A 14,923-nucleotide genomic window follows, 5' to 3' on the forward strand; every position below is an offset into this window, starting at 1 on the left:
CAAATGATTATAACTTTCCTCTCATTCCTTTTATAACTATACCATCCTAGGACATAGTTAGAAACAACTAAGTAACTAACTACCTTAATACAACTTCTAGCCCCATGTGGATTGGCTGAGGATACAAGGCTCCAGCGTCAAGGATGAAGTGGATGTAACTGTTGGACAGAATAAGAATAGCCTCAGTGTGGGATAGCTGCATTCTTAGATATGCTCCTGGAGCTGGGAAAAAGAAGCAAATGCAAGCTTACTATGTTAACTGCACTATTTACTTGTATCCCTGACACATGGCAGAGAGAAGGCTAAGCATCCTCTTGTATAGCTCATGCCTTCTAAAAGCACGGTTTTAAGTTCCGCTTCTCTATTTTGAGCTTCTATCACAATTTGTAAATTGTCATTCTTGATGGTGCTTCCGAAGTAAAAAGCATGCTCTAATATTCCAAAGTGTCAGTATTATCTGGATTTTTCTTGTGACATTGTTGTGAGGACACCTTATCAAAGTAAATTGCCTTCAGACTTTTGCATACACACACATTTCTTAAAGAATTCAAAGAAATTTTTGTATATTTTTTTTATCACCCAGCACTGACCTGGACCTAAGACCTCTCACATGGTGATCAGTCTCTCTTGTACAGTTATTAAAAACAACAGAAAGTGGTCCCATGAAAAACAAACACAGAGTGGGGGGGAATGTGAGGGTGGGGACGGGGTAGTGGGGATGGGGGTAGGTGGGGGCACAGCCTCATAGAAGCATGAGGAGGGGGGATGGGATAGGAGGTTTCTGGGTGGTGGGAGGAAGTGGGATAAGGGGATAAAATCTGAAATGTAAATATAATACCCAATTTAAAAAAAAAAACCCAGAAAGTAAGAAAATCAAAATTTCAGAATTTTCATTCTTTGAACCTTTTCTCAATGAAGGGAAGTGATTTGTTGTTGTTGTTGTTGTTGTTGTTTTCCTTTTTGAAAAACAGTAACACTGTTCCAGTTTTTGGTGGTTTTTCTTAGTTTCCTTTAACTTCAATGCTACCTTGGGTCTCAGCATAGACATGATCCGGTGATGTCATACAGTGAATTGCCTTCTGGGCGCGCTCACTCTTGAGACTTACCCAAAAGGTAGATGTTTGTGTATACGTCGGGATGAAAGCTTATTGATTTTTTTTTTTAAAAAAACTCACTTATAGTTGCTGCTAAGATGATTTTATGAAAGGAATTTGTCCGAATGGACTGGACCCGTAAGTGACATTATTTAGAGAGCAGTTTGGATACACTTTATTGAAGTCTCTCCTTTCTAACAATGGAAATGGAAGCAAGGAGACTCAGTACCATTTGTTATTAGCTGCACTCCTTCTTACACCAGATCGATAACTCTTAGTGGAGGGCAGTGTTTTGCCAGGTAACTTTGAACTTTTCCTTTCTGCTCTCTGTTCTATGATTTTCTGTTAGGAAATTCAGCTTGTGTGGGTATTCTAGTGGGTGCAACTGCAAGGCTTAGAGACTTAACCAAATGACTAAAGCTGTTTTTGTTTCAAGAAGAGTGGCAAAACATGGCACAAAGCACAGATCTGCATAATTCTTAGTTAATATGGTATAACACAGCCCAGCTAATAATAGTCCCTGTTCTTTTCTTTTTGGAATAAGCTAACAAGGTTATCAACTCCAACTCTTAAAGTCAGAGTGGTATCTTCCCTAGTAGCAAGATTTCTTAGTGATGTGAAGTTTGAAAACAACCAAAAGGCCCATCTGAAGCCCTGGACTATCAAGGGCTCCCGGTATCACTTCTTCCCACATTAACTAACTAGCAATACACCTCTGGTCTGGAACAAATTCTCTAACTTAGAGGCTAGTGGGATTCTACATATCTCAGGGAGAATTTCAATTGTGAAACATCTTTTTTTTTAATATCTGACCATGTTGGTTGGCTTACATTTGCATTCCCCCTGAAGCTGTCCATGCCTCAAAGACCCCTGGTTTGATTTACCATAGATAAATTTAGCCAGGAACATTTCAGGGATACAATCTCTTCTGCCCAGCAAATATTTAGAGGTTTTAACCCATTTTTGACCACAGGAGGAAGCTGAGTCATCTCTCTTTACCATCCCCAAAACACCTCCTTCTAGAGAAAGTAAATGGACTATTGGACAGTTGTTTCTTTGCACAGAATTATCTCTCCTTTTCCCTCATTCTTCAGGAAGATAGAAGTAAATGTATACATTTCTGAGGCTTTCTGAAAAAATGAACTGTGATTATTCATGAAATGACTGATGCGGCATAAGATTCTGCTGTGTTTGCATATTTGAACCAAATAATAAAGTACCCCATTTTCTAGTGGCTGAGAATTAAATCTAGAGCTTTGTGCTTATGAAACAAATCCTCTGTCACTGAGCTTCATTCAGCCAGATAATGAAGTACAATGGTACTCACACTTTCAAGTGCTCAGCCACTGACTTTTCTTTGGGTTTTTAAGACTAAAAAATGGGAATTTCCTTTTCACTGAAGATATTTAGGTGGCTACCTCAGTACTATGCAGCCAAAATAGTCTGTTCTGTAGGTACATGTGCACTTTGCTTAATTTTGACATCTGGATTGACATTTGAGACTTTGACTGCACTCAATAATAACATTATAATAATAGTGACTTCACTGCCGGTTTCAAACCATCATGACATTTTTTATCAGCCATTTCAAGTGATCACAGTTCCTCCAAGATCTACTTTGAATGACTAAAAGTCCCCAACACTAAGTTAAGTCTCCCTGATTTAAACAAAACTTAATTATAGGCCACATTGGCCCAGACAAAGCCCTTCCATGTCCATTCTCAGCGGAGCACCACAGTAAGAACTGCTTAGGGCCAGGGTATGAAAAGATATCTGTACAGAAAAAAAGGGCCGCTTTGCTTTAAGTTTGGAAGTTATTCTCCTCTGCCTCTTATTTTTAAGAGAAACTTGTAATCTATTATAATACATAATGTAATCTATATGTTGACTAGATGAATATTTGTATGAGCATGTTAGATAGTGGTGTACCAAAGAGGAAACTTGATAGAAGTCTTTCAGTTATTTTGTCTAAAGTCATAAACACATTTGTAAGGTCTTCTATGAGTGCTCTAATTTAAACTGTTTTGTTTTAGTATAAGAAATAAACTATCTAAAAGTACAACCAAGTTTAATAAACACTATACAATAAAATGTTGAATAGAACATTTCTGTACTATGGCTGCTTGAGATGAAAAAAGAGGGCATCCATGTCTTGACTTCGCAGTTTTGTGCTTTGTTATGGTATTAAAAAGATGTGCAGTCAGTAGAAACTACGCTTCCAGGTTTTTGCTGGGCTAGTAATACGTGTGCACTATGATGTGGCTAATGCTACTGAATGCCTAAAGCAGATTAAGTTTCAACTCTAACGTGCAGTAACAGGTTAGCCATGTGTTTGATGCACTTTCAACTTACCATATTTTCAGCTTCAGATGTGTCCACCCAGATTTAGACCCATTTATACTCCTGTCATAATCTGTTGCTAGTTGGCCCTGTTAGAACTTTAAAAAAAAAACCATTAATTCCTTCTTTGTTCTTTTCCTGTACCCAGTGGAAGCCTCTGCAGACCGCAGCTGTCTAGCAATCATTTTGCTTTGTTCAAGAATACCCTCAAATAAAGCCTGATTGAGTTGCAAAGAGAAATCACATTTGTATGGGTTCTGTAGATTCTTCTCACGGCCAAATGGAAACCAAGCAAAAAGCTGGTTTGAGTGGCAGCCAAAAGGCCACAATTCCTTTAGTCAAAATCATTCCAATAGTTCTGAGCAGTTTCTTTCATAGCAATCTGGTTTAGCTAAATAGAGGTAACCAACTTTTTAAAAATATTTTAGGCTTGCCCCTTTAGTGTGTATAGCAATGCTGTTTATTAAATTATGTGGAATTCTTTTGACTTGTCTCAGAACATTCTGTTTCTTGAAGAAGCATATAAGTTTGGCAACATTTTTATTAAGTATCACTGTCTTGTCTACTCAAATGAAAGATATCTGTGGCTAGCTAATATAAAGGTAGAAGTTATGAAGCAGGGAGGCTGTATATTAATTTTGACAATGGAAGTTTTTTACAGTTTTAGATTTCTCTTGTATTTTACAGCCACTACATGAGACAGATACTGGAAGCTCTGCGCTACTGTCACGATAATAACATAATTCATAGGGATGTGAAGGTAAGTATTTCTTCTCACTAACTTTAATGTTTCTGAAGGGAAAGTAGTTGATAATAAAAATAACCAGGATTTTTTTTTTAATATAGAGAGCATCTTAAACTTTATTTGCAAATAAGAATTAATTTAACTGCTTTATATTCAGAGAGTCATTGTACTAATTTTTAACAGGAACACTGTAATTTCAGTTTCCTTAGGTTTTTTTCCCTAAAAGATGCATGCATGCTAATGTTTTTCCTCTTTTGGCATCAAAGAAAAAGAATCACAAAGCCAATTAAAAGGGAAACAAAACTATTTTTTTTTAAAAAGTAACCATATGCTTAAATTTATCATTTATTTTTCTATAACTTTTCTTCATCCAGGTTTCTGTCTTTCAAGTAAAGCTGAAGTATTATAAACTGACAGAAATAAGAGACAAATATAGTGCCAAAGTAACAGACACCCCTAACCAAAAAGCATTTATTGCCAAGTGAGAAAGTTGCCTTGGAATGAGAATCATTCCCATGGTCTTTGCCGACTCACCACTACTTTACAGCATCATTGCTATTGGCAAAGTAGTAAAACCCAATGTCAAAAAAGATAGGAATTATGAAAGAAGCCAGTTCATTCCATTAAGTTACCTGCTGACTTCTTACACACATACCAATTAGCATAAAATAATGCCTAAGACTAGAAGAGACTTAGTGTAGCTTATGAATCAAATTAAAAAAAAATAGAACCAGTGGGGGTTAAAAAAATCCTCTTACTTGGTTTTCAGCTGACATTCATTCTAAAGCCAAAAAAGCCAGGATCAAAAGTAAGTGTTTTAGTTAGAAGAGATGACAGAGGTTCTGATTAGTCAACAGAATGATGGACTGGGTATTAGGACTATCTTGTACCTCACTGGTACAATTAGGAATAAGTATGCTCTAATTGTATTTTGAGAGAAAAGTTCTACTTTAACAGGAAGAGTGATATGTAGGAGGAGCTAAGTGGGAAGGAGTACTGAGAGGAAGAGATGGAGTAAGGAGAGAAGATGAAGGAGAGGAGAAGCTAGGTGATGAGAGAGAGAAAGAGAGAGGGGGCATGGAGGCAGATGTTCACGTGTCTCCACCAGTCAAAGATAGTTTTTATATCTAGGTTGGGTATTGGGTTACGCTTCTGATTGAGCATTACCAAACTTATAAAGCCTTTGATTAACATTTTAAAAAATTGTATAAAAGCCAAAAGGAGAGGAGGGGGCATGGGACAGGGGTTTTCTAGGGAGGGGAATTGTGGAAAGGGGGATGGCATCTTAAATGTAAATAAAATATAAAAATAAAAAAAAAGAAAGTAAAAAAAAGAAAAAAAGAGAAAAAATCCTCTTACTAAAATTAGGTATTAAAATAAAAATATTTTTAAATGAAAATAGAATCAAAATTCTGGTAGTACAAACTAGCCTTAGTAGTTTGATAAACGGGGGACCCAGTCAACTGTCATTGTACTTCCACAAGTGGATGTCATTTTAACATTTCATGTTAAAGTGGCACATGGATGTAAACTGTATAAAGGACAACTACTATATTTTGATAGGACTCAAGTAGTTACCTTATATCCTACAGATAAAACATAGTTTACTTTAATAACTGTCTGCATATGCAGAGACTCTACATAATTCAAGTGTGTGGTGGTTTGCTGCACAGTCATTGACAGTTTCTTTTTTTTTAATATCTTGCTTAAAGCTTTGACCCTACAGTGTTCACAGCACTCTAACTGGCATCCAGTGTGCAACTTATTCTTTGAGCACTAAGTTGTTAGAGTACAAGATTCCAAGGTAACTAAACCACCCTTGAACTACAGTGATATCAAAATAGTATTGTTCTGGTTAGGTCTTTCTTTGCTTGAAATACATTGTAATGTCTTAAATAGAGGGATGACTATAGGCAGAAGATTCCTGGGACATTTAAAGATTTTCCCATTAATCACAGTATCTTTCCTTTTCTGTTTGTTTGGCCTACTATTAAAATGATAGTAAACTTTTTGTGATGTCATTTCCAACTCGTATTTCTAACGATGGCTTAATGGAGTCTGCTCATTTAGACATATGGTACCTTGGGAGCAAGATTTTCTTGTAATTGCAGATCCCTCATGAAAGCTTATTATGTCCTCTTTGGAGAAAATGTACTCCTTTATCCTCAAGAGTCTTTTTATGCCAGCAGTAAATACATAAGGCTGGTATGCTTGGAACATCACAGTCAAGAGTAGTCTGTGAGCCAGGACTGAGAGTTCTGGGCTGTGCCATTGGGGACTTGGGCCCAAGGAGGAAGTGAGTAATGAAAGAAGTGCTGAATATGAGAGTATCCCACTACTCTTCCCTCTCCACTCCTGCTGCTGCCCAAGCCCACCCTCCTCCTTCTCCTTGGTGCTGTCATACAGCTAGTTTTTAAACATAGCAGGAACTCATGATTCCAAATACACTCCACTTTGTACTCTTAAAAATCAGTGAGATTGTTATTCTTTCTTCCTATCCCATCCTTTTATTGAATTATTGAGAAGTCTCAGTCCCTGTTCATCTGTGTCAAAAATACAGAAGCAGGTCATAAAGGAGCCTGGCGGGCTTTTCCACTCATGCCTAGCACCTTCCAAGGTGTTTAACTACCAGAGAGCTCTGAAGTCTGTAGCCCTGGCATATGTTTTCATGCTTAGCAGTGTAGGCCCTGGTCTATCTAACCTTCAGTTAGATAGGTATCTTCCTTTTAGGCATATTTTTAAAGGCTTTACTCTTTGGTATATTTTAAATAGTTAAGGAAATTAGGTAGAGGTTAGTAATGGAAATTATTGTAGCTAAAAGCTGAGGACTTTAATGAGCATTTCCAAAACTATCTAATTGTAACGATAGCAAATGAAAATCACTGTTAAATGAACAAAAGTTTCTATTACTGCAAATTAGTTCTACAATGTCTTATTGTTCATTCTTTTCAAATACAGAGATCTGACGTTGGGACTCTCATGAAAACTTGACACTAAACAACCCAATAGATGCATAATGCTTTTATTTTTAAAAATCTTTAGTTATGCATAGAGAGTAAAAATTATAGAAAGCTATCTTAATATTCTATTGCTCTGATGAAACACTATGAGCAAGGAAATACATAAGAGAAAGCACTTAATTGGAGACTTGCTTGCAGTTTCAAAAGGTTAGTTCATGAGTATCATGGTTGGAAGCAGTCAGATTCTGAGAGCTTTAGCAGTAGCTGAGAGCTTTGCATCCTGATTCTTAGATACCAAGCAGAGAAAGAGAAACTGGGACTGGCATGGGCTTTTGAAACCTCAAGGCCCACCCCCAGTGACACACCTCCTCCAACAAGGCCACACCTCCTAATCCTTCTCAAACAGTTCACCAGCTGGTGACCAAGCATTCAAACATATGAGTGTGTGTGTGTGTGTGTGTGTGTGTGTGTGTGTGTGTGTAGGAGGATGGTCTCACTTAAAGCAGCACAAGAGGGAATAGAGGAAAAATTGTCAATGGAGTGTTATAATGTGTGGTTCTTTCAGTGAATATAAGGAAGTGAATATATACAGAGTAAAATTTTCTCCATATTTACATATAAGACAAATATTTTACTCTATAAAATACATTCGGGAAAAAAGATAACCTGAAAGCTTAAAATGTATAGAATAGATTGCTCGTTTATGGAATGCATTTGTGTCTAAAACTGTTTGCTCAACAATTTTATGTGAATTCTGTTCTTGACAGAAATTTTGTCAATATTATAGAACAAATTATGATTATGTATAATAATTATAGTAATATGGTCAGATTTTGATTGGCCATGGTATTTGATATAATAGCAAGCCCAACGAAATAATTCACAAAAGTAGTTATATTTGGTTTTATATTCTAGTTTAGTGTCTGTTTACATAGTTCACAAATATTTGATTGCCTACTTCACACAGAGCGTGAGCTCTAAAAGTATCAGGAGAGAGACTAAGTGACATCTGTATCACATACTGCTGGAGTCTGACCATTTGTCAACACTAAGTGACTTTAAACAACAACTAGCATCCTTTGCTCCCTGTTGTACAGTTCTGTTAGAGCCAGATAGGAACTGCTCACCTCTGTTACCCAGCTTTGGCCAGAGCCATGGGGCCAGCTGCACACCAGCTCAAGTAACAGAAACTAGAGAGCTGCTAAGCCTTTTTCTCTCTGTCGTAATTGACACTTCCCCCACTCTTTTTATGTGGCCCCATGCCCAGAAGGACAGTGGCTCAGGGTCTTCACAGAAATGGAAGTTGGCAAGCCTGTAGGTCTCAGTTCTGGTTTCATATTGGACCTTTTGCATTTGACTGGTTGTATCAGTTTTTAAAGGTGGAATTAGTCTGAGTTCCAGCAAAAGAGACGAGATCTTTTTTTGTTTGTTTTTCTTGGTATTGTTTTGTTTGAGGGGTTGGTTTTTGATGTTTGCCCCAGCTGGTCTTGAACTTTCTGTATAGCTGAAGTTGACCTCCTAACTCTACCAACCCAAGTGTTGATATTACAGAAATGTGACCCCCACCCCCACCCCACCATGTTTGGTCAGCTGCAACTTTTTTTTAAAGTGCTACAAGTATACAAGGGTAAAAGAAGTTTTGGGTGTGATCTTTATAGACAGCCAAACAAATTGTTACAGAGGGTGGTGGTAGTATCATTAAAAGACAGAATCAGAGGGTTTCCTGAAGGAATGAGGGGTAGTTGTATGAGGACAGGGAGACATTGCACATGGAACAAAGTGTGTGCAAGGATGTAAAAGTAGTTTATTTTGGGTTATGTTAAATTAGTTTCTTTTTCTGAAGAACATACCATATAATTTTTAGGCAGCACTTAGAAACCTGCTGAAGAAGGAAATAGAGAAGTAATTCTCAGACTGCAAATCAAGAAATCACCAGGCAAAAGTACCATATTTCACTTGTCAGTGAGATTCAACAGAGGGCTTACATTAATGTTGATAGCCTTTATACTCTGGTACCATTATATTGAAGGTACCTGAAATATGGGCGTTTTGCATGACTGAATTCAATATTCCATTTACTGAATTGGCATTGTTGAATTTTTCAAGTGCCCACTGTGTAGCAGGCACTGTCCTAGGATCTGGAGCTACACTAGTGAACAAGACAGTCACAGTCCTAGTAGAGCTAACAGGGAGACAGATAGCAAGTGATTGTGCAAAAAGAAGTAAACTGGTGTCTATGGACATATGTATTCCACAGAGACCAAAGGAGAACCTTTAGGAATCTATTCTCTCTTTACATCCTGAAGATCCCAGAGCTTGATTTCAGATTGCCAGACTTAGTGGATGGCACCTTTACTCATTGAGCCATCTAATGGGACTGGACTTGAAAAATCTTGATATGGTCTGCTTGTTGGTACTGTATACTGTATCTGATGATTTGAGAGTATTTCTCTTATATTATTATATTAATTAATTAATTAATTAATTATTATATTATTTCTCTTATATTTGCTTACTTATTTTGGAGAAGTGTAGACATTTATTTGTTGATTGAGTACATTGTTGCCATGGTTTTTAAGATGCATTTTGCTCTGGGGTCTCATTTAAGAACTCATTGAAGGACTGCAGATGTAGAGTGGCCAGCAGGATGCCTGCTAAGCAAGTATGGTGCCCTGTGTTCTCTAACGCATATAAGAAAAGAATATGAATAAAACTCAAAGAAATAAATTCTGCCTAAAATAATAGAAACAAACAAACAAACAAACTGAGAGGCACTAGGGAGTCAGAGGAAGGTGGATCTCCGATTCTGAGGCCAGCCTGGTCTACAGTGAGTTCCAGGATGGCCAGAACTACACAGAGAAACCCTGTCTCAGAGAGAGGGAGGAGGGAGGGGGAGAAAAATGGGGGGTGGGAGGGAAGGAGGGAGGGACACAGGAAGACAGAGAGCTAGGAAATGTAGAAGGAGCTTCAGGCTTAAATAGAGTTATCAAAGCAGGCACATTGAGTTGAGGTGACATGCCACCCAAGCAAAGACTTGAAGAATATGCTGAAGAATATTAAAAGGAATGTGCTGAGCCAGTACCTAAGAGTACAGAAAAGCCACCATACTAGTCCTGAGACAAGAACACAGGTAGCCTGTTTGAGAAGTAGCATAGAAGCCACTATGACCCAGGCCAAGTGATCAAAAATCAGAATGAGTTAATAAAGAGTGGAGATGACATCGCCAATCCCGGCTATTTACTTTGAGAGAAAAGATCTGAGTGAATGGTTTTCAGCTGACATTCATTCTAAAGCCAAGAAAAAGGCCAGGTTCAGAACTAAGTGTTTTAGTTAGGAGAGATGACAGAGGTTCTGGTTAGTCAACAAAATGATGGACTGGGTATTAGGACTATCTTGTACCTCACTGGTACAATTAGGAATAATTATGCTCTAATCGTATTTTGAGAAAAAAGTTTTATTTTAACAGGAAGGGTGATATGTAGGAGGAGCTAAGGTGAGAGGAAGAGAAGGAGTAAGGAGAGGAGGAGAAGCTAGGTGATAAGAGAGAGAAAGAGAGGAGGGGACATGGAGGCAGATGTTCATGTGTCTCCACCACTCAAAGATAGTTTATATATCTAGGTTGGGTATTGGGTTACACTTCTGATTGAGCATTGCCAAACTTATAAAGCCTTTGATTAACATTTTTAAAAAATGTATAAAAGCAAAAAGGAAAAGGGGGCATGGGATAGGGGTTTTCTAAGGAGGAGAAATGGGGAAAGGGGATGGCATCTGAAATGTAAATAAAATAGCCAATAAAAAAAGAGTGGAGATGATTGGACTCAACTCAGCAGAGTAGGTGACAAAGAAAGGGAGAGAGGGGAAGGGAGGGAGGGAGGGAGGGAGGGACGGAGGGAGGAAGGAAGGAGGGAAGGAAGGAAGGAAAGAAAGAAAGGAAAGAAAGAAAGAAAGAAAGAAAGAAAGAAGAAAGAAAGAAAGAAAGAAAGAAAGAAAGAAATAAGTAAGTGAAAGAGACAGAGAGAGAAAACAGATTGTAGCTGTATTTTGAAGGTTGTGTCAACAGAATTTCCAAATACTACTTTAGTAGGATTTCCATGCTTGTTTTCGTGGATGATCCTGCTTGCCGGTCATTGTCAGGACATCCATATATCCAGAAATTCCCCAACTGTACCCCTCACATATAATACCAATATATATTTCAGATGACTAATGATTTAAATTTTCACTTGTTTTGTTAATCTTTGTTTACTTCCTTTTAGTTAGTGAAGAAAATAGAAGACCATGGCAATACTTCACTTTCTTTTTTTATATATATTTTATTTACATTTCAGATGCCATCCCCTTTCCCCATTTTCCCTCCCTAGAAAACCCCTATCCCATGCCCCCCTTTTCCTTTTTGCTTTTATACATTTTTTTAAATATTAATCAAAGACTTTATAAGTTTGGTAATGCTCAGTCAGAAGTGTAACCCAATACCCAACCTAGATATATCAACTATCTTTGACTGGTAGAGACATGTGAACATCTGCCTCCATGCCCCCCTCTCTTTCTCTCTCTTTCTCTCTCTTATCACCTAGCTTCACCCTTCCTGTTAAAATAAAACTTTTCTCTCAAAATGCAATTAGAGCATAATTATTCCTAATTGTACCAGTGAGGTACAAGATAGTCCTAATACCCAGTTCATCATTTTGTTGACTAACCAGAACCTCTGTCATCTCTCCTAACTAAAACACTTACTTCTGAACCTGGCTTTTTTTTCTTGGCTTTAGAATGAATGTCAGCTGAAAACCATCCACTCAGATCTTTTCTCTCAAAGTAAATAGCCAGGATTGCCTATAAGACTATAGGTCTTCAACCCCATCAGAAATCCAGAATGACTGAGTTAACTGAGATTATGGGAAGCACTAAGCATAGCTTCTAAAACTTAGCCAATTTATAGAGACCGCCGAACACCTGAAAAGCCCCTATACTACCACACGTTGGAAACATCAAATCTTCAGCCTTCTGGCCCAGAATCATCTGACAGACCTTAGTGATGCAGAATTATTAAGGGCTGATTACTTTGTCTAGGGCAGATTGTCTCATCTCACTAACATCAGTTATATATTCACATTCTCTTTCTCCCAATCTCTTTCCCTCCCCTCTTCCTATCTTCCCTCCTTTCCTTTCCCTGCCTAACCAGATGATCTAAAAGCAGATTTATATTGATTAATTATATTTTTCTTCTGCATGGAAGTTATTACCTTTTGCAATCATAATATGAAGTTGAAAGAGGTGTTCTGGTTAGATTTGAGCATATACCACGTAACAACAGCGAAAGCTGCTGGCTTGGGAGAAGCAGTTTCTCAAGAAATTGCACATTTTAAAATGGTGAGTCTTTGCAGTTTAGGGAGCCATGTCATGATGGTGTAGGATATCCCAAGAGTCTACTAGTGACATTGAGGTTTGACAATTGGTTGTGGGGAGCTGTCTAAGATATTTTAATGTGCTCACGCAGTACCCTGGCCTTTGTCCAGTAAATGCCAGGAATATCTCCAGCCTTCCAAGTTGTGGCAACCAAAAATGTCTCCTGAGGAGCCTTTGGGGCTGCTTGGAATCTGACATGGGCCATAGACAAGGAAATGGGCTGCTTGGTAAGAATCTGACATTGGCCAAGGGCAAGGAAGTGGGCTTCAGGCAGGAATCGAACATTAGGCTAGAACAAAGAAGTAGTTTTAGACAGGAATCTAAATCCTAGGCTAGAACAAGGAAGTAGGCTTCAGATATGAAAATGATTTTGTGCTAGGACAGGGAAGTAGGCTCAGATATTTTGGTCATCCTGATAAGCCCTTAGAAACAGTGATGATGGGAGTGTTCACAGAATTTTGTTTAATGCCTTGCTTGTTCTTTGACTTTGTGTTTATTGTCTTGCTTGTTCCTTGACTATTTGCATCTATTGTATTGCTAGTTCCTCAATCTAGAACTGACCTTAATACTTGCATGTAATTAAAATGGTATAAAAAGCAAAAAGGAGGAGGGGATGGGATAGGGGGTTTCTAGGAAGGGGAAATGGGAAAGGGGATGACATCTGAAATATAAATAAATAAAATATCCAATAAAAAAATACTATACATTTTTTAAATGTCTCCTGAGGCATAAAATTGCCCCCAGGTAATGCCCACTGTTGTAATAGCATATTGTGTTTTAACTCCTTATAGTCCTTAATTGAGGCATGTGCATTTTTTTTTATCCATCTTTTTCCCTTTCTTTATCTTTTGAAAAGTTGAGGAAACTTCCACACTTTATGATAAGGTGACTCTCTCCCGCTTTGTCTTCTCACCCCTGTTTGAGAGCTCAGTTTTTAGTTCTCAAAAGTGCTAACGTCAGGTACACATCCACTCTGTCTTAGACCTCCTACCTCAGGTTTTCTGGGTGTGCTTCCTCAGTGGTCTCCTTTGCAGCCTGTGTCAGTCTGACTGCTCTCTGTTCTCCTTCCTCCCTACCTCCCCCCACCCACCCCTGCTAAGGAAGGGCCTGCCTTTCTTATAAATGTGTTCTCCGCAGTTACAGTAAACAATGGTGGCCGCAGCAGTGTGCATTTCATGAACTAGTCCTTCCTCTTATGCTCCCTCACTGGCATTTCTTTCATAGCAGCTCCCACAACTCCAAAAGCCCCTGTGTTATACTTGTAAAGAATTGCTTCCCATCAAAACCAGCTCACTTCTAATTCTTTTTTTTTAAACATTTTTCATACAATATATTCTTGAGTGTGGTTTTTCCTCCCCATACTCCCAGTTCTTGGCCACTTCCCCTCCCATGCAGACCCACTCCCTTCTGTCTGCATTATAAACAGCACAGTGATAATTAGTACTTTGGCACTATTCTTAAAGTCCTTGAGCATCTTAAGCACATTTTGTTTGATTAATCACTGGACTCTGAAAATTTTCCACAAATTTTTAAAGGATGAATAATATTTCTTTTGCTTATTGGAAATAATAGCTCCTTCCAATACTCCTCACCTGAGCCCAGAGAAGAAGCATGCGTCATATAACCAGACAGGTTTTCCCATCAGTTACAAAACGTTTCCGTCTCTAGTAACTTTCAAAATGATAACAAAGGAGGTAGCAGGTACCAGATGGCAGTCCCCAGCTTTAGGTTACACTACTGAAATGCTCAGCAAACCCTTTGTGGTTTTGCCTGCAGGCTTGCCTTTCACCTACTTATTCATCATAGCTCCCACCCTGACAGACTGTAAGACCAGGAAGTCCTCACCAAATCATAACCAAGGGTCATCTTCCTCTCCTACCCAGAGAAGGCAGACTTGCTTCAGATTAAATAGCGCATCTTAAATTTGTTTGCCCAGTCTTAAAGGTTTGAATTCCTGGTTTATAATTTCACAGTTGCCTTAAAGAAAGTATGGATGAGGAAGGAAGAAATGTATATGGTATTTTGCTTGCATGTATGTCTGTGTCCTTAGAGGGGCATTAGATTCTCTGGAACTAAAGTTATAGACAGTTGTGAGCCACGGTGTGAGTGCTGGGAATCAAACCCAGGTCCTCTGAAGAGCAGCCAGTACTCTTAACAGATGAGCCATTTCTCCAGCCCTGTAAAGTGATTTTTAAATGATTTTTAAAGTTTATATACATTTTAAACTCGGCGCAATGAGTTAATATGATATGGTTTCCATAAAAATTCTGATCATTTCAGTTCTTCTTAGTCTAATCAGTTTGGGGTCTAAAACTCACGTAAGGATAATTTGTTGTAAGTTTGGAGAACTCTGGGCTTCAGACAGTCTCCTAATGGAGTTA

At 38.2% G+C, this 14,923-nt stretch overlaps 1 protein-coding gene across 14 annotated transcripts in view; it reads left to right on the forward strand.

Annotated features, from left to right (window-relative positions):
* Positions 1 to 14,923, forward strand: part of Cask (calcium/calmodulin dependent serine protein kinase) — a 340,810-nt gene that overhangs the window by 182,789 nt on the left and 143,098 nt on the right. For all 14 annotated transcript variants that reach the window (XM_076918412.1, XM_076918411.1, XM_076918414.1 and 11 more), the window contains exon 5: positions 4,122 to 4,194. In XM_076918412.1, the coding sequence (XP_076774527.1) occupies positions 4,122 to 4,194 (73 nt within the window). The remainder of the gene's footprint in view (positions 1 to 4,121; positions 4,195 to 14,923) is intronic.

Source organism: Arvicanthis niloticus, chromosome X (genome assembly GCF_011762505.2).
Source record: "Arvicanthis niloticus isolate mArvNil1 chromosome X, mArvNil1.pat.X, whole genome shotgun sequence".
Classification (NCBI taxonomy): domain Eukaryota; kingdom Metazoa; phylum Chordata; class Mammalia; order Rodentia; family Muridae; genus Arvicanthis; species Arvicanthis niloticus.